The sequence below is a fragment of the Sceloporus occidentalis genome, unplaced genomic scaffold (assembly GCF_023333645.1).
Source record: "Sceloporus occidentalis isolate IW3139 unplaced genomic scaffold, rSceOcc1.0.p SCAF_45, whole genome shotgun sequence".
In the NCBI taxonomy this organism is placed as follows: Eukaryota; Metazoa; Chordata; class Lepidosauria; order Squamata; family Phrynosomatidae; genus Sceloporus; species Sceloporus occidentalis.
The window spans coordinates 4,504,192-4,528,356 of record NW_028317025.1 but is presented as its reverse complement, the minus strand read 5'-3'; the positions used below and the strand labels follow the sequence as shown (position 1 = coordinate 4,528,356).

Genomic DNA, 24,165 nt, shown 5'->3' with positions numbered 1-24,165 from the left:
GGTTATCAGAAAAATCTAGTGCAGACCTTCTGTGTATGGTAGGGTGATCTTTTTACTTGAAAAGATAGAAAATGTCTAGAAAAGTGGAATGATCACCTAGTTGTAGAAGCTGTCATTCTTAACACAAATAGTATGTGCAGTGCAACAGCTGTAGAGTAATTATAAATGTTAAACACCTCAGTTTTGGACCAATTTGGTAAAATTAATGTATACCTTTTTTCTTTAAAAAATGTTCTTTAAAATGTCCTATTGTTTTCCTATTGTGGCAGTCAGGAGTATTGTCACTATAGAACACCTCAACCCCTTGACTTGTCATAATTGTTCACCATTTTCTTGATATGAAATAGTTTGTTCCTGAGTTGTTTGGTTTGAGTCTTCTTGGTTTGGTAATCAGGTGTCTAAAACCAAATTGACACAGAATTTGAAAAAAAAAAAATTAACATTAACTAGTTGTTAGCACGAGGGGTAACAATTATAATACATTTAATACTACCAACACCCCTCTACAACATGAGACCTAGGTCAGCTTTAAGTGTCCCATTACTTCATGCTACCAATAGTTGCACCCAGAGCCGGCCTTAAGTGTTCTGGCGCTCTGTGCGGACTACACCTCTGGCGCCCTCCATCCCCTTCTCACTGCCCCCTCCTCTGCCCCTTCTCACTGCTTCCCCCCTGCCCCTTCTCACTGCCCCCAACCTCTGCCCCTTCTCCCTATCCTTACTTACCTCGTTGCCGGAGTCCTGCGGTGGGAGCGGGAGGCGTCGGAGTCACGGAGAGTGAGGGGCACCGAGCAGTCGCTGAAAACTTCACGAGCGACCGCTCTGTGCCCCTGCCCGGGACTTAAATTGAAACATCGTTTTTGTTTGTTTGTTTTAACTTTATTTAACCCCTTCATTCCCCTATAGACGTACCGGGACGTCCAAAAAACGCCTATTAAGAAACCCCTATGGATGTCCCGGTACGTCCAGCCCTTCTTGCAGCGTCAGGGACACATCCCTGCCGCTGCACGGGAGACCAGGCTGTCGTTTGACAGCCTGGACTCCCCACTGACAGCAGAAGCCGGCATTGCCGGCCTTCTGCTGTCCGATCTCCTGTAACAGCTTCCGGCATGAAAGCCGGTAAGCTGTTACACTGTAAACTGCCTTCCGGGTTGCGTCACTTCTGATGAGGCACAGAGACGCTGCGATCTCTATGCAGGTCTGTGAGGACCTGCATAGAGATCACAGTGTGATCGGTGCAGGGGGATCGTGGGGAGGGGAGTGAGAAACCATGTCTCTCACTCCCCCTCCCGTCCTGAAAAAGAAAAGCTGGAAAAAAAAAAAGTTAATTCAATAATAATTCATTAAATCATTAAAATAATAATATAAATAATATAAATAAAAAAAATATAATGTGAGCTGTGATGTTATTATAACATCACTGGCATGTTCAGGAGGTCCCTAAGAGGACCTCTAACCATTTCTGTGTTAAAAAAATATATAAAAAATACAAAAAAATGTAAAAAAATTAAAATAAAAAAAAATTACAAAAAAATATATAAAAAAAGATAATAAAAAAATATTAAAAAACCTTACTTCCCATTGCCCTAGCATAACATCTAGCCAGTATAACCCTCCTGCCCCCGTTCACAACCCCCAAACCCGTTAAGCCATAGCCATAAAAAGTATACAAAATTGTACACCTTATAGTATGCTCCCTGGTGCTGGGAAAGTCTGGAAAATCTATATAAATTAGGTATTTCTGAAATCAGGACACCTGAATTGATAAACTTGGAGGGGATTTTCCATCACTTTACCTAATTTTGTGAGGATTCAGAGGGAAAATGTAAAAAAAAATAGTTTTTTTTTTCTAATCTTCACTAGTTTTTACTAAATTTCTCATTCTAAATTTTCAGCTAATCATCCAACTATGGTATCAAACAAAAGCTCTATCTGTCCTTGAAAAAACAATATATAGTTTACATGGGTACACTATTCACAGGAAAGGAGAATAATCGCTAAACCGACATACCCCGAAAATGGCAAAATTGCTCCGGGCTTTGAGGTACCAAAAACCCCTGGGATTGAAGGGGTTAACATCCTCCATGTTAAATAAAGTTAAAACAACTTTATTTAATATGGAGGATGTTAAATAAAGTTAAAAAAAAAATCAAAAAAAAAAAATCGATGTTTTAATTTAAGTCCCGGGCAGGTGCACAGGTCGCACACCCCTAAGGCCGGCCCTGGTTGCACCTGTTTACATCCAACTGGACAACAGTGATGTAAGAAATAATCCAAAACCACTCACTCTCTTGAGGTCCTTCAGTCTGTTGTACTCCTCAGCAACGCCCTGTAAACAAAAAATTTATCATTAGACGTGAGAAAGCAGAGCAGATTAGGATTTACTAGTGAGCTACTCTTCAGACACTGATAATCTCATAATCATTGCCTTTTACCTGATAGTGTATGCTGCCCTCATTCAATCCATCAAGTTGTTTGCCAAGCTGTTGCAGCTGGTTGTTGATATCATCCATCTCAGCGCACATCTGTTTGTATCGTCGCAAGTCGGAGTCAAACTCTTTTTTATACTCCTGGCGCTGTGTATCACAATTGATTGGTGGATACAGACTAGGAGAAATAAGATAATTTATTACTAATAATAATTAGAAAGCATTAGTGGTCAATTGCTGACCTTGAAGTCCAATGACCACACACCATCATATAACTAATGCCACATACTTTGCAAAGACAATTTTGTGTAAAAATTGTCAATTATTCCCAAGAGTCCTTTGTTTTTGGGAGCTTGTTCTTGTGTAGCTATGGGCCAACCATGACTTTTAGGTAATGTCACAACCACTAGATAACTGTTTTTGGTTAATTATTTAAAAAACATTTTTTTTATGATAAAATGTATGTAAAGAAAACTTTTCTCCTAAAAAAAGGGGGCAAGTCATGCAAGTAAAGAGGAAAAGATGAGGCACAGAGGAAGTTACAGTCCCTGCAGCACCTTTGATTCTCTACAATTGGTCTCCCATTCATAACCCATAAGCACAGGCCCCATACAACCCTGTTACCTATCCCATTCCTCTTCATCTTCATCACCAGATTCTACGGCTGTGGTATAATCTGTCTCATTCTGAGATTCATCAAGTTCTGGATTCTTCCTCCATCTCCGGCCTCTGCGGACTGGAGCCCTTCCCCTGCTCTGCTCCTGGCGCTCACTTACAGAGACAGGAGGGCTGCAATAGCAAAGTCCATTAAAATTGAGATATGTATACTATATTAGCATCAGTACTCAATAAGGACAAAATACTGCAGCATGTGCAGGTACCCCAGCATGTGAGAATAACAGGAGAAGGGGATTTTGCGGACTGAGCAGAGCTCTCAGAAGGAGGACCATATGTTTAAATGCTTTACCTAATGTTAATATGATAAAAGGGTTTGTACCGTGTTAGCCGTTGAGAAAACAGGAGAAAAGTATAGTTAAAACTATCTGACAGTTTCATTGCGCGCTTTTGAGACCAAGTTGTTAGGTCCCTTCTTCAGGCATTAATGAAGCTAAAACAGAATTTTCTAAATACAAAAGCACAATTTACACTTTAACAAAAAACTTTAAATAAACACAGAGGTATAGGGGAATTTGCTCAGCAGGAAATTCGTGGGACTAGCAGAGATGTAATAGAGAGATTTGGTTCAGTCAGAGCATCTTTGTTCAGTTTACTCCCTAGTTAGAGGGGCCATAAAACCATCTGACAGATGCCAGTTCCATGAAGGTGTCAAATGTTCGCAGGATTAAATTGTTTGTAGTTAACTCAATGTTGGTAAGAGGATTAATGGTTTGTAATGTTATAATGGGAGAAGAATATGGACTGGGATAAACACCTCCAGAATCTCAGGAAGGAATTCATCAACCATGGGTAGAGTATAAGAATCACAGACTCCCAAATACAGAAAGCTATCAACATCCCCAGAGAAAACCTCCTGAGATACCAGCAGCCACAAAAAAAGAGATCGAGTACCATTAGTGGTCACCTACAATCCACAAATGGAAGCCCTGCGCAAGACCTCAAAGGAATTACAAGAAATCTTGAAAGACTTCGGACAATATTCCCACATCCCCCACTGCTTTCATTCAAACAGCCTCCCAATCTCAAACAATGGATATTGAAGAGCACCCTTCAAAGGCGAACTGCAAATGGTACCTCTCCCTGCCAACTAAAGAGATGCGAGACTTGTGCACACATCCTTCCCACAGATGAAATACAGATACCAGGCTCACCACAAAATCAATGGCTGCTTTACATGCAAATCATCTAACGTGGTGTACCTCATCATGTGTGCTAAATGCCCAACAGCGATGTACGTGGGGGAAATGGGCCAAGCATTGCACAAACAGTTTGATTCCCATAGACATACCATCAACCAGAAAAAAATAGATACACCTGTTGGAGAACATTTCATTCAGCCTGGACACAGCATTCGGGATGTGAAGCTGTTAGTGCTGATGGGATCATTCCGCACCCAGAGGGAGAGAAAAATATGGGAGGTTAAACTAATCTGCCTGTTTAATACCCTACTCACTGGCCTCAATAGAGACAGAGAATTCATCTCCCATTATAACATTACAAACCATGAATCCTCTCACCAACATCAAATGAACTACAACCAACTTATTCAGTACTTTTAAGCACAGAGGTAAAAGTGGGGTTATTAAGGCCAATGTGTTTATTTTAAACACAATGAAAAGCATTTTTTTTTAATTGTAATTATTACTGTATGTCTAGAATAACCTATAGATGACTGTGAAGCATATTGTAATAGCAATTGCGAGCTTTCAAGACCAAGTTGTTAGGTCCCTTCTTCAGGCATTAATGAAGCTAAAACAGAATTTTCTAAATGCAAAATGTATGGGGGAATTTGCTCAGCAGTAAATTAGCAGGACTGGCAGAGATCTAATAGACAGATACTGTTCAGTCAGAGCATCTTTGGTCAGTTTACTCCCTGGTTAGAGGGGGCCATAAAACCATTTGACAGATGCCAGATCCATGAAGGTGTCAAATGTCAGCAGGAATACAAGCACAGCTTTTGTTATTACAGTATGAAAACTTATTTTTGCTTTTTACTATAACTTTTACTCTTCCAAAAAGCCCTGAAAATTCCACAATACTAATTATTTCACCTCCGCTAAATGGAAATGTGTTAATTTGTATGGTCAGTTACAAAATATTTAGTGGTAAAATATCTTTCAACAGAGATTACATCAAAGTATAAAAATGCTCATTTATGTTTATGTATAGAAGTGTATCTAAATGAAATGCTGTGCCAATGAGTAAAATTGGTTTTGCCTGAAAAAACCATTATGCACTATATGCACCAAAAGTATATTGAATTTTTAGTTTAAATTTGTATCTATAAAAATAGCCACTTTTCTGTGGCACAAACTCACAAACTTCATCTATAAATGTAAAAAATAAAAGCAGCAAATTAAAATTGCCCCTAAGTAAGCGATTACATGTTATGATTTAAAACTGAGCCTTTTTTGTTCTCATGTATCAAACCCGGATTCTTTTATGTAGTCAATTTAGGGGTAGAACAAAAGACTAAGCAGACCTAGAAACAGTGTCATTTTTATACATATACTTTTACTTTAGACCCCCACTCGGTTATAAGCAGTATTAATATAAATGTGTATTGCGTAGTTGTACACATATAGAAACCTATTGTTGATGGCTGTCTGTACTTGTTCGTTGACATCTTCTTGTGGAGGTTTGTAAATGCTGTTGTTGCTGAGAGCCGGGACTGGACTCTGTGGTTTCTCTGAGTAAATTAGTGTGGCTGCATCATCAAGCATACCACTAGGGACATTTTTGACCTGTGGAGAGAATGGTAGCCAACATCAATGAGGTTTCTAGGTGGCTAAGCAGTCGCTTGGACAACCTACTGTTATTGCTTTGGATTATTATTATTCTGCCATTTTTCTTTGAACTGCAATAACTTTTGAACCACTGCACCAAAACACTTCACATTTTCACCAATGCTAGAACTCTATATAATAACAAATAAACCCATCTAATCAGCATGATTTTTTTACTAGCTGTAAAATGTAAAACTTGATTCCTGGTCTTATAGTGGAGTGGGTAGATGTTCCCATTTTCAGGCCTGAACTACTACATTTCATAGCGCTCAATGGCGGTCCCCAGGCTATTTGCCATGTATGCAGGGCCACATTTTAAGTGAGCACATGCCTAAGGCCCATTAGCAACAGGGGGCCTAGCAGACCTGACCCTCACATAGGTCCTGATGGGTCCATGGGACCCAGGCAGCACTTTGACAAGGGTGGCAATTTATTGCCCCAATACATTGGGGAGGGAGGGAGGCTATCTGCCTTGAGTTTCAGCCTTTCGGGGGGGGGGGCACACTAGCACACACTCTGGGCCAGTCAATGTATGACTGTATGTACATTACAGTGAGCATGTATGTATGTATGTGTGTGTGTGAGCATGGGTAAATGTGTCAGCATGGATGTGCTGTAAACACAGTTGGGTATTGGCGTGGAGGTCACTATTATATTTTTTACTCAGGGCCAACCAGAGCCTTGAATTGGCTGAATGTATGACATGTTTGCAAAGTGACAACGTTACTCTGTATGTGAGATTTATGCTGCTAGAAGTGCAAGCAAGTCAATTATATATTGTGTAACAGAAAAAATAAATTAAAAGGAATAACATAGCAAATCACCACTTGCCATGTAGTTGTAACCACGGAGCCTAAGTTTCCTCATAATTTTCCTATGGGGGGCAAATATCAGTTTAGAGGCCAGCAATATAATTCCCACATCTTGACTTGGCTTGTCTTCTGAAAAGTTATAAAGTAGTACCACTTAAGGGCATACTTCCAATCGGATTTTAATCAATTGTCTAAATATATGCAACATATAAATAAATACAATATATAAATATATACAAAATATATACAACACATGGCTTTGAAGCACATAGTTCCTTGTTCATGATGGGAGTCAGGATCATGCTTTATGATGTTTGTTTTCATGTGTCAGATAATAGTGTATCTGTAAATATTTATAGAATTAATGCCACACTACCTTACATTTATTCATAATTTCTTGAAAGGAGGCTAAGAAGACTGAATAAATCTTTTAGCATTCCTTCACTATTCAAACTTCAAGACCCACAGAAAAAAAACTTCCAGTCGAACATAAAATACAGTGTTATATATATATATATATTATATATTAGCTATGTAATTGAATAGAATAGAATAGAAACATAATGCGGTGGCAGAAAAGAATAATTCAGTCCATCTGATCTACCCATTATTCCCAGTGTAAAAATCGTAACTCACGTCCCAGCTGCTATAGGCAGATTCAGGGACAGGGCCAAATGTCAAGGGTGCTTCCAGGTCAATTACTGTGCGTTCAGAATCTGCTGCAGAACCAATCAAAAGTCAGCTGATGATAATCAGATCACTCCTGGCCAATAGGAGGGATCTGATCATTATGGTAGCCCCTGGAGGACCCTACCCTAGAAAGAGAGTGGGGTCATCTAAATGAATAATACAAAAACCACAAATTAATAAAAAATGTAATACATAATTATTACCTGATCACTTGTCTTAAATGAGACGTGGACCTAGCAAACTGATCTGTCAAGGTTTTGAAAACTGTAATGCACATGTTCCAATTTTGAACCCGCAGAGCTTAAAAGACATGCCCTACCCATGCATATTGGGTATTCCTTTACTTGGGGGTGTTTCTGAATACAAATTACAAGTTGTTTCAGTAATTTCAAGTTCCAGGGGGAAGAAAATGTACCACAATTCTGTTTCCATAGAATGGGTTTGTTAAAAATGAAAAAAATTACATTTTACTGCAATGTTTAGGACAGATTGGCGCTTAAATTATCAAATAAAAAGTGTTAAATTGCCCCTAGTAAAATACTTTGGGATGTCAACTTTCAAAAAATATATACTTTTGTTTAGCAGCTTTTCTTTGGTCTTTGGTCAGGTCCTATAGTGAGGAAAGCTTTATGTCTATCACATGCTTGGTTAAATTCCCTCACTGTAGTAGCCTCCACCACTGCTGCGGGAAGTTTATCTACTACCCTCTGAGTAAAGTAGAACTTCTTTACATTACATCTAAGCCTCTGGCCTTCAAGTTTTGGACCATGACCTCTTGTTCTAACATTGCTCCTCCTTTCAAATAAGCTTGATTCATGTACTTTGTTAAATCCCTTTAAGTATTTAAATGTTTCTATTGCATCCTCCCTCTCTCTTCCTTCCTCCCAGCTATACATATTAAGGTCCTTTAACCTTTCATGATAATTTCTGTCCTGCAAACCACTTACCATTTCTATAGCTTTTGTGTATTTGAATGTTATATAGATGTTGCTCACAAACACAGACAAGCAGTGGAACATAACTTCTTTTCTTTACTTCAGTAACCACATGCAACACCTTAAGATATATACACAAAAGACCTAACACAACAGAACAAGTGCACATTTCCATTATGCTGCCATCTACTGGCAAAACAGACTACATAGTGCCCCAATACATAACACTCCTCCCCCCTAGACCTCAAAGTCTTTCGGATAATTGGGAGGGTGAATATTTCTTCTTGGCCGCCCCAAGATTGGAGCAGGTTCGTCTGGACCATCAGCTTGGCCGTCGTCCTGTGCTCTGTCCTGTGGACTACAAGGAACTGGCTCTGCAACAACAACTCCTGGAGAACTTACACCTGTATCATCTAGTGGTTCACCAACATCTGGCATCACAGGAGACCCAGTATGACTGGGACCCGCAGCAGGCACAATCTCGTTACTTCGTTCCCGGATCTGATCTACGTGCCTTCGTAATATTCTACCATCAGCAGTCTGTACTTTGTATGACAAAGGTCCTGTGGCCACAAGTACTTGTGCAGGTATCCATCTAGGCCCAGAAGCATAGTTCCTCACATAAACAGCACTGTCAGGTACAAATACTCTCACAGTAGAAACATCATAGCGCTTATTGAATTGCAATTCTTGCTTCTCTTGCAGCTCAGATGTCAAATCAGGATGTAAATGATCCAGACAAGTTTTTAGACGGCGGTTCATGAGGAGCTCTGCTGGACTCCTACCGGTGCTTGAGCATGGTGTCACATGTTGTAGAAGGAAATTTGCAATCCTACGATTCCAGTCTCCCTCAATAATTATCTTGAGTGAGTCTTTTGTGGTCTGAACCATACGCTCAGCTTGACCATTTGAGGATGGATGAAATGGTGCAATTGTGACATGTCGAATAAGATTACTTTCCATAAAGATTTTGAATTGTGATGAGGTAAATTGTGTGCGATTATCAGACACAATCTGGCAACCCATGTGTAGCAAACAGACTCCTTAGAATTTTTATGACAGTGACCGAGGTAGCAGATGTAACTGGAACAACTTCTAACCATTTCGATAAGGAGTCAACAACTAAAAAAACATTTGTCCATGAAAAGGGCCAGCAAAATCTATATGTAAACGGGACCAAGGTGACCTAGTCACTTCCCATGGGTGTACCGGGGCTTTAGGTGGAGCATGACGTGTGGATTGACATGGTACACAGTTCTTTACCCACTTCTCAACAACTTCATCCATTTTAGGCCACCAAACATAGCTTCTGGCTAAAGCTGTCATGCGAACTATTCCAGGATGTCCCTCATGGAGGGCATATAAAACTTTAGCTTGTCCTGCATTTGGAATTACCACTCTGTTCCCCCATAAAAGACAACCTTTATAGGCAGATAGTTCATGTTGGCGCACTACAAATGGCTTCAACTTGTCTTCAACTTTTGCTTTTGGCCACCCCCTCCAAACCCAGTTGAGCACACGGGAGAGTAATGGATCCTTGGCCGACATACGAGCAATATCATTTGCATATAAAGGAGGATTTGAAACAGATTCCAACATGAGAACCTCGGACATAGGAGGAACAAGGAAATCAGGAGAAGGCAAAGGTAACCGGCTTAACCCATCAGCATGCGTGATATCCTTACCGGGACGATACTTGACCTCATATAAGTATTCAACATAAGGGACCACCTGAACATGCGTGGGGAAATAATTTGAGGAGTGGGAGTAACCCTCCGCCAATACAAATAGTCATGAAACTTTTTTACCCCGGACACAATAGCTAACGCCTCCTTGTCAATTTGGGCATAATTCCTCTCTGTTGTAGATAAGGTCCGTGAATAAATAGGAGCCTCAACACCATTTCTCAAAGTGTGACTCAAAACAGCTCCAATGCCGTAAGGAGACGCATCGCAGTTAAGGTTGAGCGGTTTCTCTAAATCATAGTGTACAAGGACACTGTCAGAAGACAACAGCTTCTTTGCAGCATTGAATGCTTTAGTATGAACGTCAGTCCACCTCCATGGAGCGTCTTTATCCAGTAGGAAAGAATGGTAAAAATTAGACTTGTGCATTCGTCTTCGGGCGAACATGAAAACGAACACGAGGAGTGCGTTTTAGTGTTCCTTCCGAAGACACGCCGAAGAGAAGACAGCGGCGGTAAAATGTAGGCGAAGACGAAGACACACACCACGAAGATCTTCGTCTACCACTCTCCCCCCCTTCTAACTTACCTTGGCATCGCGGCAGTTCGCGGCAGTTCACGGAAATCCGTATGTTAAAGGGCCGTGCAAGCGACCAATAGGCTCACTCGCATGGCCCCTTAACCCCTTAAGGTGCAACAAGTGCACCAGGAGCCTAAAAGTCTGTACTAGCGACCAACAGAGTCGCTCGTACAGACTTTTAAGACCCCAATGCTGCAACTTACCCTGCAGATCCCACTGGTCTCCCTGTTCTAACAGTTAAATGTCAGTACAAGCGACTTTATTGGTCGTTCGTACGGAAATTTAACTGATAGAACAGGGAGACCAATGGCATCTGCCGGACAAGTTACGGCACCAGGAGTTTAACAGTCTGTACGAGCGACCCTATTGGTCACCAGAAGGGGGCTCGTCTGCCATCAACCATTGGCAGATGAGCCCCCTGCTGACGACCAATAGAGTTGCTCATACGGACATTTAAACTCCTGGCGCCAGAGCTGCTGCGGCACGCGTTAACCCCGTTTTAACCCCTTAACCGGAAAAAACGAAGAAAAACCGAACAATGTCCACAAATATTCGCCCGAAGAGAAGACAGGAACAGGCGAATATTCGCGGAATACGAAGATCTTTTTTTCCCCGAAGACGAGCACGAAGACGAACACGAAGAGCCCCCTGGTGCCCAAGTCTAGTAAAAATTAAGCAACCCTAGAGTTGCAGTTCTTGTTTGTTGGTTGGAACTGGAGCTCTATGGATAGCTTCAACCTTAGAATCAGTTGGATGAATGCCATGTGCGTCAATTCTGTAACCAAGGAAATCAACACTGCTTACACCAAAAACACACTTTTCTTTTTTACGTTTTAGACCAGCGTCAAGGAAACGTTTCAAAACAAGTTGTAGCTGTGCAGCCAATGACTGTAGACAATCTGCTCCAATAAGAATGTCATCAAAATAAGGAATTACACCTGGAAGTCCAGATAAGAGGTCCTCCATTAGTTTCTGAAATATGCCAGGAACAATGGAAACTCCAAACTGCAAACGTTTTGCTCGGAAAGCTCCTTTGTGTGTTATGACTATTTGTGCATCAGCAGCCTCATCATCCACAGGTAACTGGTGGTAGGCTTGAGCCATATCTAATTTGGCAAATACCTTCCCTTTTGCCAAAGTAATAAGAATTTGATTAACAGCTGGAATTTGATAAGGATGCTCTTGCAATGCTTTGTTGATTGTACATTTGTAATCTGCACAGATTCTGACATCACCATTTGGTTTCATCACTGGAACTATGGGTGTACACCACTTAGGATGTGTCACAGGTTCAAGTATACCTTGTTCTACAAGACGTGTAATCTCAGCATCTACCGTATTGGCTCGAATATAGGCCGCACTTTTCTCCCTCACTTTAAGTCTTTAAAGTGGGGGTGCGGCCTATATTCGGGGTCTAGCGCCCGACGCCCAGGACATGCAGTTCCGGGCGCCAGCAGGCAGCAGGGTTAGGATAAAGATCCCTTGCAGCGGTGCAGGGGACCTGCATCCTACTCTCTGATACGCTCAGACAGCCTCCCCTGCCAGTACTTTCAATGGGGGGAGTGCCGGCACGGGAGGTTGTCTAAGCGCATCGTGCAGACGTTCACCGGCAGCGGCGATGCGCGTAAACAGCCTCCGCTGCCGGCACGTCTGCACAATGTGCTTTAACAATTGTTAAAGCACATCGTGCAGACGTGCCAGCAGCGAGAGGTTGTTAACGCTTGCATCGCCGCAGCCGGTGAACGTCTGCGCGATGTACGCTAACAATCTTTCTTGCCGGCACTTCCCACGGTGGAAGTGCCAGCACCGGAAGTTGAATAAGCGTACTGCGTAGATGTCCCCCGCCGGCCCTGCAAGACCCCGGGGAGTCTGCACCGGTAAGTCTAGGGATGGGGGGGACCTCTTGGGGGCAGAGTGGCAGCATATCTCGGGGGGGGGATAGAGTGGCAGCATATCTCAGGGGGGGGATAGAGTGGCAGCATATCTCGGGGGGGCACATCTCGGGGGCAGAGTGCATATCTCAGGGGGGGATAGAGTGGCAACATATCTCAGGGGGGCAGAGTGGCAGCATATCTAGGGAGGGCAGAGTGGCAGCATATCTGTTCCACTAAGTGTTTTTTTTTTACTAAGAAATTTTTTTCTTTAAAAAAGCACCTAACTTTTAGGGTGCGGCCTATATTCGGGAGCGGCCTATATTATTATTATTATTATTATTATTATTATTATCCTTTATTTATATAGCGCCAACAGTTTACGCAGCGCTTAATACAATACATAAATTAAGGGATATGACAAGACAAGAATTGACAGACTAAGACAAACCGATACATTTGGTGGAGAGAGCCCTGCTCGCAAGCTTACGATCTAGAGGGAAATGGGGTGACAAACATAAGGCATAGAGAAAGGGTGAGAGGTAGTGTGGTGGTTGTATCGATGACAAGGAAGTTCTAGCAGCTAAGATGGTATGCTTCTCTGAAGAAGTGGGTTTTTAGATGTTTCTTGAAAGTTGGGAGGGAGGGAGAATGCTGAAGGTTCCTTGGGAGTAGATTCCAGAGATATGGGGCAGCTCGAGTGAAATCTTGTAGACGGGAAAAGGAAGAGGTGATGAGTGAGGAGGAGAGCCTTAGCCCATGGGAGGAACGTAGGGATCGAGTAGGAGAGTATTTGCTAATGAGGTCAGAAATGTACGGAGGAGCAGTATTATGGATGGCCTTATATGTCAGTACCAGGATCTTAAATTTAATTCTAAAGGTAATTGGGAGCCAGTGGAGGGTTTCACAGAGGGGGGAAGCAGAAGAGGAGCGACGTGCAAGGAAGATGAGCCTAGCAGCGGCATTTAGGATAGACTGTAAAGGAGAGAGTCGAGACAGTGGAGTGCCAACCAGAAGAGTGTTGCAGTAGTCAAGACGGGAAATGATAAGGGAATGAACGAGTGTTTTTGTGGATTCTTGGGTGAGGAATGGGCGGATACGAGAGATGTTTTTTAGGTGCAAGCGGCAGGATTTGGCGAGGGACTGAATGTGAGGGATGAAGGAGAGGTTTGAGTCAAGGATGACCCCAAGGCATCGGGCCTGGTTAGTAGGAGAGATAGTCGTGTTGTTAATGGTGATAGAGAATTCAGGTAGTGGAGTGGAGATGGAGGGAGGGAAGATAATGAGTTCAGTTTTAGAAAGATTAAGTTTCAGGTATTGTTGTGACATCCATGAAGAAATAGCAGACAAGCAATTGGTAATACGGGACAGGAGAGATGGAGAGAGATCAGGAGAAGACAGGTAGATTTGGGTATCATCTGCATATAGGTGATACTGGAGGCCAAATGAGTTGATTAGTGTGCCAAGAGAGGAAGTATAAAGAGAGAACAGCAGAGGGCCAAGGACTGAACCTTGGGGGACACGGTTAGACAGATATGAGGAGATCCAGGAGAGAGCTGTATCTCGAATGCCTATAGAAACAAGTGAGTGTAGAAGAAGGTGGTGATCAACAGTATCGAAAGCAGCAGAGAGATCCAGTAGAATTAGAATAGAGAAGTGACCTTTTGCTTTGGCAGAGAGCAAGTCATTGGAGACTTTTGTTAGAGCTGTTTCAGTAGAGTGAAGGGGTTTGAAACCAGACTGTAGAGGGTCAAGGAGGGAATTAGAGGAGAGGAAGTTAATGAGGCGGTTGTACACAATCCGTTCAAGCAGCTTAGAGATAAAAGGAAGCAGAGAGATAGGGCGGTAGTTAGTCAAACAGACAGGATCTGAGGAAGGATTCTTTAGAATTGGTGTGATTAGCGCATGCTTGAAGGCAGATGGTACAGTTCCAGATGATAGAGAAAGATTAAATAGGTGGGTAAGTGATGTACCAAGGGATGGATATAGAGACTTTGTGAGGTGTGAAGGGATGGGGTCGAGGGGACAGGTTGTTGGGTGAGAGGAAGAAAGAAGAGTGGCTATCTCTTCTTCGGTTGTAGGGGAAAAGGCAGTTAGTATAGTAGGAGTGGAGAGAGTGGTGTTGAGTGGTGTAGGAGGGAGTTGTAAGGAAGAGAGGTCTTTTCTAATAGTCTCGATCTTCTCTTTGAAGTGGGTAGCAAGATCTTGGGCAGTGAGAGAGGTTTGTGGTGTGGGTGTGGAGGGACAGAGAAGGGAGTTGAAAGTAGAAAAAAGGCGTCGTGGGTTGGAAGAAAGAGAGGATATGAGAGTGGAGAAGTAGAGCTGTTTGGTGAGAGAGAGGGCAGAGTTGTAGGTGTGGAGCATGAATTTATAGTGATTAAAGTCTTCGCTGGATTTGGATTTTCTGAAGTAACGCTCAGCCGTGCGGCAGCACTTCTGAAGAAACCGTGTGGTTTTGGTATGCCATGGTTGGCGTTTAACTTGTCGGGGGTAACTTGTAGTAATTGGAGCTATGGTGTCGAGGGATGAAGCAAGTGTGTTGTTATAAAAAGAGGCTGCTGTGTCTGGGCAGGAAAGGGTTAACATGGAAGGTAAGAGAGGTTCAAGTGAGGCTGACAGTTGGGTAATGGTATTGTCTGGTAATGGCCTACAAGTATGAGCTGAGCGCTGTAAGTATGTCTTGTTAGGGGTTAGCACTGGAGAAAAGGATAGAAGGTGGTGGTCAGACAGAGGGAACGGGTAGATGGAGAAGTCTGAAAGGGAGCATGATCTGGAGAAAACCAGGTCAAGTGAGTGTCCCTCGGTGTGCGTAGGGGAATTAGTCCATTGAGAGAGACCAGAGGAGGATGTTAGGGAGAGGAGTTTGGAGCTAGCAGAGTTGTTAGATATATCTAAAGGAATGTTAAAGTCACCCAGAATAAGACAGGGGATATTAGGAGAGAGGAAGAAAGGGAGCCAGGCAGAAAGGTGGTCAAAGAACTGCGAGGTAGGACCTGGAGGGCGATATATGACAGCAATTTGAAGAGAGAGTGGAGAGAAAAGACGGATTGTGTGAGCTTCAAAGGAACAGAATGAGAGGGAGGGAGGGCTTGGTATATTCTGGAAGGTGCAGTGAGGTGAGAGAAGGATGCCTACACCACCACCCTTTCTGCCATCAGGCCTAGGAGTGTGGCTGAAGTGTAGTCCTCCGAAGGAGAGTGCAGCAGAAGCAGTAGTGTCCGAGCCAATACGGTATTTTGGGTCTGAGAGCTAATGGAACTTTGCCAGGCTTCATACGAACTGGAGGTACTGTAGGATCTAATACAAAAGAAACAGGAGGACCTTTATACGTGCCAAGACCTTCCTCGAAAACTGCACTAAAGTCATCAACCACATTCTGTAGTGTATTTGTGGATACATTATGAACTCCAGTTAATGTGATTCCTAGGGGTTCAAACCACCCTCTACCCAGCAAGCTTGCTATTATCCCTTAGTAATTATTAAACGTAAGTGTTCTCTGAATTTACCATATTTGACTGGTATAAAGCAAGCACCCTTGACATCCACAACTTGTCTGTTGTAATCTACCAGATGAATATCACAAGGTACTATTGAAGGGCCATTATGAGGCCATAACAAGGCAAATGTCTCTTCTGAAATCAAAGAATATGCGCACCCGGAATTTACTTCCATTTTGCAAGGAACATCTTGAAGCACAATCTCAGTGTAAATCTTAAGCCCTGATGGCGAATTTTCCACTTCATTTACATAGTCATTTGAGTAAACACCTGTAGTCATTTCACTACCCCAAACAGCATGTGGAATATTAACAGAGTGCACTGTGGTCAAAATCCTTTGATTTAACATCCATTTTCCTCACTAGATTTAATTCAGGATTGTATCTCTTTGGAGTGTAAATATGCAGCCTCATATGCAAGCGCTTCTTCTTGTGCAGTAATAAAAGTTAAGTTTTGTCTTGCAAGAAATCTCCTCTTTAATGCTTCATCATGCACTCCACACACCAGCCTGTCCCTAAGCAAGGATTCTAAACTGGCACCAAAATTGCAATTTTCAGACCTGCTCAGTTCTGCAATGTATGCTGCAATACTTTCCCCTGGTTGCTGAGTTCTTCTGTTGAAATAGAAACGCCTGTTTCAGATGAGGTGGGTGTAAAATAATTTTTTAATAGTGCCAGTATTTCTTCAAATGAGCAGTCTTTTGGTGTCGCAGGAATTATCAATAAGCGGACAGTATCAAAAGTCTTAGATCCAATAACACTCAGTAACACAGCTCTTTTCTGAATAGCATCAACCACTTTATTAGCCTCCAGGAAAAACACTAACCTGTCAGCATATGAGTCCCATGAAGATGAATTAGCCAGATCAAATTCCTCCATGTGCCCCAGAGAAGCCATGCTGGATATATTTGTATATGTGTAATTCCAACAAAAAAAAAGTTCAACTTCCTCACTCTGGCTGAGTTTTTATATTTTTTTTGCATATTTTTTTCTGCCAGTTTTGTGTATTTGAATGTTATATAGATGTTGCTCACAAACAAAGACAAGCAGTGGAACATAACTTCTTTTCTTTACTTTAGTAACCACATGCAACACAAGAGACCTAACACAACAGAACAAGTGCACATTTCTATTATGCTGCCATCTACTGGCAAAACAGACTACATAGTACCCCAATACATAACAATAGCTCTGCTCTGAACTCTCTTCAATGTATCAATATCCTTATGGAGATGGGGTCTCCAGAACTATACGCAATACTCTAGATGAGGCCATAGATCGATTATAAGACGACCCCCCAAAATCTGAATATTAATTTAGGAAAAAAAAGTGAAAGCCTGATTATAAGACGACCCTATAGGTCTGGTAAATATTAATGCATGTAAACTATTTTTTTTTGTTTTTATTTCCTTTTATTTGCCAACCTGCCCCCAGTTATGCACATCTGCCCCCAGGCTTGCCACTCTGCCCCCAGAAATGCCGTATACCCTAAATGCCACTCTGCCTCCCTGGTATGGGTTTACCCTCCTATATGCCACTCTGCCCCATGTTATACCTTTTAATCCCCTATATGCCATTCTACCTCCAGAAATGCCTTTGAGGCATATCATGGAACAGAGTGGCATATAGGAGGACACACACATACCTACCCATACGTTAACATACCCACTCTGACACTTACATACCCAGACTCTAATATACCCACTCAGACACACTTCCAAACCAAGACAGGCACTCAAGCAACTAGGCTCCTCCAGAAAATTAAAGCGGTAAGTCTACTAGGGATGGCACAGTGACGCCGGGGTCCCCGTCTTGCTTCTGGAGCGCCGCCTGTCGCAGAGAGATCAATGATCTCCCCAACCGGCTCTGCGTCCCCTGCAGTGGGCGGGCTATCCCGGCAGTGTATGTGTTTTTGTCTGTGTATGTTAGTGTGTGTTGTTATGTTATTGTGTGTGTATGTTTCTTTGGGTATGTTAATGTAAGTGTGTTTGTATGTTATTGCAAGAGTTTGAGTGACTATGTTAGTGTGTGTATATGTGGGTTTCTGAGTGTGCGTGTTAGTGTCAATGTATGTGTGTGTTTAAGTCTGAGTGTATAGGGGTGTGTGTGTTAGTGTTGGGTGGTTGGGTGTGTCTTCAGTGTGAGTGCCTCTCCCCTGGCCAGGCTCTGGATCTGTCTGCAATGGCATCACGTAATGTCTCATGACCCCAAGCTTGGTGTGTTTGGTGTTCTGGTAAAGCCCCTGATTAATTTTGAGGTGTATCTAGGTTATTTGGATATGCCCTCTATGCCAACTTCAGTCACTCCCCACTTCCAGTCCAATAATGACATGTGGCTAGCCCTGCCTGTGATGTCGGCGGGACTGCCCACGGACATCAGCAAGACCTCCTACTCCAATCCCACAAAACAAGAAATCTTGCTATTACAACCTCTTTACATTTAATTTTTTTTTAAAGTAGGTCTCAGGAATATTAATTAGAGTAAACATATTGTAGCCCTTATTTTATGTTTTTAATCATTTTATTAAATTTGTTTTATTTAAATTGTAATTGTAATTATAAAGACATAGTTCCTAATTTCACTATGACCCATGACCTCATGTAACGGGCTGGGACCAACTGAGAGAGCACCAGTATAGTTTGTCTAATGCGAAAAAAATCTTTATATGAAATTAACCTTTTTAAAATGTATGTAAATACAGCTCTCCTTTTTATATATAGCGCCAACAATTTATGCTGTGCTTCTTACAATACATATATTCAATATATATGTCAAGACTAGAATTGACAGACTAAGACAAACCGATACATTAGCCTTGCTTGCTAGCTTACAATCTTGAGATGTGTATGATGTTATGGTGCATATGTGTGTGTATGCATGCATTTATGTCTATATGTGTAAGTACATTATGTTAGAGAGGCTATGTGTATGCAGTAGCGTACCTAGCGGGGGGCGGCGGTCTGCACCGGGTGCCGCTCATCAGGGGGGTGCCAACTTGCCGGGCTCAGGCTCGCAAGGGACCGGTATCGGAGGTTTTTAACAGACCCCTGGCTCCCTTGAGTGATTTTAAACCGGTTCAAGGATCTCCCTTGAATCCGGCTTAAAATCACTTAAGGGAGCCGGAGGTCTGTTAAAGACCTCCGATACCACTCCCTTTCGATCCGCGCGGCAACAGCTGCTGTGCGCCGGGGTTTGTTGGCAGATCCCGGCGCACAACACTGAAGCCACGCCCACCGCCGTCCGTGCCCTCTGAACCGGAAGAAGACAGAAGAACTGAAGAAGAGGAGCGAAGAGGAGGAAAAGGAGCTGTAAAGAGAAAAGAGGAAAGGTAGGAAAGCATTCAGTGAGAGTGACAGTGAGAGTGGATTAGTGTATGTGTGGATTGGTATGTGTGGATTGGTATATGTGTGGATTGGTATATGTGTGGATTGGTATATGTGTGGAATAGTATATGTGTGGATTGGTATATGTGTGGATTGGTATATGTGTGGATTGGTATATGTGTGGATTGGTATATGTGTGGATTAGTATATGTGTGGATTGGTATATGTGTGGATTAGTATATGTGTGGATTGGTATATGTGTGGATTGGTATATGTGTGGATTAGTATATGTGTGGAATAGTATATGTGTGGATTGGTATATGTGTGGATTGGTATATTTGTGGATTGGTTTATGTGTGGATTGGTATATGTGTGGATTGGTATATGTGTGGATTAGTATATGTGTGGATTGGTATGTGTGGATTGGTATGTGTGTGGATTGGTATATGTGTGGAATAGTATATGTGTGGATTGGTATATGTGTGGATTGGTATATGTGTGGAATAGTATATGTGTGGATTGGTATGTGTGTGGATTGGTATGTGTGGATTGGTGTATGTGTGGATTGGTATGTGTGGATTGGTGTATGTGTGGATTGGTGTATGTGTGGATTGGTATATGTGTGGATTGGTAAGTGTGTGAGAGTGATGGGTGTTATGCTGTACCATTTCCAATGTCTTTTTCATGATATAATTATGCTCTAAAGTACATCATAACTCCCATCACTCTATACTGTTCCATACAGTGCCAGAGCTGGGAGACAGAGGCCTTGCACCCCCACCGCAGGACTCCTGAAATGTAAGTGAACTTCAAAGAGTGAGAGGGTAGATAGTTAGGAGGGGTAGATAGGGAGAAGGGAGTGAGACGGGGGATAGAGGGTAGACAGGGAGAAGGGAGTGAGAAGGGGTAGATAGGGCAATCATACTTCTATCATGCCAAGTCTGCGAGTACATCCTGGAATCTGGGTATGCCTGGGCATGATGGGAATGTGATTGCTGTTAACAATTATATATATATATATATATATATATTGTTATTTAATTGTTTTGTCCTATTTTGGTGTGTTACTTACTTTAAATAAAAGTGTTAGATTTTTTTTATGGTGTGGGGGGGTCATATTCGGTTTCGGCCAGGTAAATGCTGCATTTTCGATTTCAGTCCAGAATTCGTTTGAGTGCATCCCTAAGCCAGACAATGAAGTGGTAGGCCTACACCACATCAATGTTTGGCTTAGTATATAGTGATAGGAGTTATGCTGCACTATTGTAAATGTCTGGCTCAATGTATAGTGATAGGGATTACGCTGTACCACCGTCAATGTGTGCCTCAGTATATAGTGATAGGTGTTATGCTGTACAACCGTCAATGTCTACCTCAGTATATAGTGATAGGTGTTATGCTGTACCACCGTCAATTTCTGCCTCAGTATATAGTGATAAGTGTTATGCTGTACCACCGTCAGTGTCTGCCTCAGTATATAATGATAACAGTAATGCTGTACCACCTGTCGGCCCCAGTATATAACGGTAGAAGCTATGCAGTTTTAAAGTGTGTCTGTGGGGGGGTGCCACATATAGGATTCGCCCCAGGTGCCAAATACTCAAGGTACGCCCCTGTATGTATGTATGTATAAGTGTATAGTGTTGGACGGGCTGTGTGTGTATGTATGTGTTTGATGTTAGAGTGGTGTGTGCATGTATATGTAAGTATATGGTGTTAGAGTGGCTATTAGTGTATATGTACAGGGCCGGCCCTACAATGGAGCAGAGTGGGGCAATTGCCCCAGGCGGCACTTTTGAAGGGGCGGCACTTTGCCGCCTCAAGCGTTTTTTTTTTTTGAAGCGGACGAGGGAGAGGGCGCCGAGTGGTTTTCGCTTACCAAGTTGTCAGTACCCGCTCGGCGCTCCTCTCTCTCCTCTGCGAGCCCTCTAGCGTGGTCTTGGTGCCGGCTTGTAATGCTGAGCGCCGGAAGTGACGTCAATTTCCGGCGCTCAGCATTACAAGCCAGCACCGTGGCAGAGCAGGGAGACTCGCTGCAGGACTGTTTAAAGGTAAGTACAAAGGGGGGGGGATAGATAATAGGGAGGGAGGGTAGATAATGGCGTCGGCGAAGTTTAACATGCCACCCCCTCCCCGGTTTGGCAGGGGGGGGCGTCATTTTAAACTTCGCCCCAGGCGACATTATGTCTTGGGGCGGCCCTGTGTATGTATTTGTAATTGTATGTGTATGTTGTAAGGGTGAGTGTATGCATGTGTGTGTAAAGTGTTAGTGGGTATGTGTATATGTTTGTATGTTTATGGCCCTGACATTACGTGACCTGCTGAGTGCCTCAGCTTTAGTGCCCCCCTGTAGCCAAGCAAAGGGGCCTGACCTTTTTGCTCTATTACAGAAGTACAGACATACCCCCTGGATGTGATTGAGTGAACTAGTTAAATAAATACACATTTTTGTAATTGGGGTAACATGCACGTTATCTGCAGAGAAAACAGTGTTAAGGGGGTTAACATTTTAAGAACTATGACTGATTGTTTTCTAAAATTTACACAAAAAGTTATTTCCTAGCAGAGCCACGTTAATGACCATATTTAATGGCTGTTTTTTCTCTGTAAATAACTTAAAAAATTTAATAACTTAAAAAGATACTCGCATTCTTATATGCAAACAGATATAATTGATATGTAGTGGGAATAGTCACACTATATGACATTTTATGGGTTATCTTCTCCAACCCTAAAATGAGGTGTGAACATTATGTGCCTAACGATACAGCAATAGTGTTAATAAGTCACCAGACAGAAACTAGCCATATCAGTGAGCAAATATTCACAGAGAAAGACTGGCAGCTAAACACAGTCCATTACACCCAGCTTGCACGTAATGATAGACAGACATTGCCACTCATGTGGCTACCAACAATGGTGTTGCTTTTGATGTCTACTGATGCTATGAGGGTTGAAAATATTGAAAAGATGGCGGGAAGGAAATACTTATCACTTTTAGTTTAAAACACTATATGCCTTAACTCAAAGCACCTGACGAGTTTATGTCCACTGCTCCTCCATACTCACCCACTCTTCCACATTTGGTCCCTCTTGCAATGCAGCAGTAGGTTTTTCCCAATAAATGTTTGGCTCTCCATAGCGCCAGATCTTACGTCTCGTCCTCTGAGCAAAGAAAGATGTGACACATAGCAGGATAACTATGGCAAAACCACATACTATGGCAATGGCCTGGAAGAGACAAGAGGGTTTAAGTATGAGGGAACATTGATGAAAACAAACTGAAAAGGTAAAATTAGGTCAGTTTAAATTTGCTCTCACCTCTTGTGGATCCACCATGCAGTAGTGGTACAGATACTGATTGACAAAGCCTGCTCCACCAGACACAGGAGAGTAGATCTGATTACAAAGCATCATGATCTGGCTATTGTAATAGCTGCCACCCATTTGGGACCTTGGGTTCACCCCAACCACATACACAATGGTAGCAATGAGTTCCAAAGTGGCTAGAATTGCACTCATCACTAGGACAGCCATGAAAAACTTCCGAGAACGGGACCCACTGGATTTAGATACACTCATAATGAAGAGGCCAAGAGTAGCCACAAAGGTAAGCACACACATAGCCATCATAAATCCACTTGCGGCTTGAGGATTTGTCATGCCGTAGCCATAACCGTAGCCACCATAGCCACCATAGCCACCGTAGCCACCATAGCCGCCCAACATACCTCCACCATATAAACCACCATAGTTGTATTCCCAGGCTAAGGTGGATGCCACACAAGCAAAGATTGCTACACACAGGAAAATGACAATGGCCTGGAGAATACGGACTACCCCAGGGGGAGAGTTCCATTTGTAAAATCTCTGTGGGGGGATGTCTTCTGCGTAGAAGGAGTCAGGATGGGGTGATTGGACATGGTAAGCATAAGATCCAGGGCCATGGCTTTTTTGCTGAAAATAGGTGGTGGGTGGGCTGTAGACTGGTGGGCTGTCGTATCGGCTGTGGTTATACATGACAGTATGTGTACTCTGCAGGATTAAAACAAAGTAATAATTTATTTCACTCCTTCACTCATTAAATTATGAACACCATTTATAAGGCATAACAATTATGCCATATGGGAAACTGGGACAAGCAACTGAAATGTTCTACTTGTATCTAGACTGAATGCTCCTATTTTGTACAAAGATCAATTCTGGGACAAACTTCCTAAAATGGTACAGTCACCTTAGTAACCAATAACACTTTCTTTATATAAAACCACTTTGCCTTTGAACTATTGCATCCCTTCTCTCCTCTCCTTTTTTGTTCTTTTTATCGGTCTGTACTTTACAACGCTCTCTCGATTCCCTTTGCACACCCTTCTTTATTTGCACTCTTTCGATTTGCCTGTTTGTTTCACTCTTTCTCCTTATCAGTCTATTTCTCACTCTGCCTTTAAACCCATTTATTTCTCCTTTTCATGGCATGCTATCCTGCTTTCTCCTGTTTGTATTACTCCTTTTTTGTCTGTTCATACCCCATGTCTCTCCCGCTCCCCCCCACCTCTGTTACACACCTCTCTGCCATTGTGAATTTGATCTCTAGCAACTTTTGTGTTATAAATAATAAAGCGTCTCTCTGTCTTTGCTTGTAGACACTGGGTAAGCAATCCCAATGTTGCACAATGATTGTATCCCTTCTTAAAAGGTTGATAAGCCTGTCAATATCATTTGGTGGTTCCTCATAAAGCAAAGTCCCCATTCTCAAACCCTCCTAGCCCTTTGTGCTTCAATTGCAAGTTGCCCACCGTTAAGACCTACCTGTTACTTCATGATCTGTACCTGGTGTCAACTTCAGATTCTGATGGCAAAATCCAAAAGGTTCACAGTGTTA

At 42.5% G+C, this 24,165-nt stretch overlaps 1 protein-coding gene across 1 annotated transcript; it reads right to left on the bottom strand.

The window, feature by feature from the left end:
- Positions 1–296: 296 nt before the first annotated feature.
- Positions 297–23,303, bottom strand: LOC149289499 (occludin-like). The gene is made up of 7 exons (XM_089490550.1): positions 22,605–23,303; positions 22,353–22,514; positions 5,696–5,850; positions 3,053–3,217; positions 2,435–2,606; positions 2,287–2,328; positions 297–398 (listed from the first exon to the last, which is right to left on the bottom strand). Exons 1-7 carry the CDS (start codon positions 23,301–23,303, stop codon positions 297–299), a joined length of 1,497 nt encoding a protein of 498 aa, XP_089346676.1.
- Between the last annotated feature and the right edge of the window lie 862 nt (positions 23,304–24,165).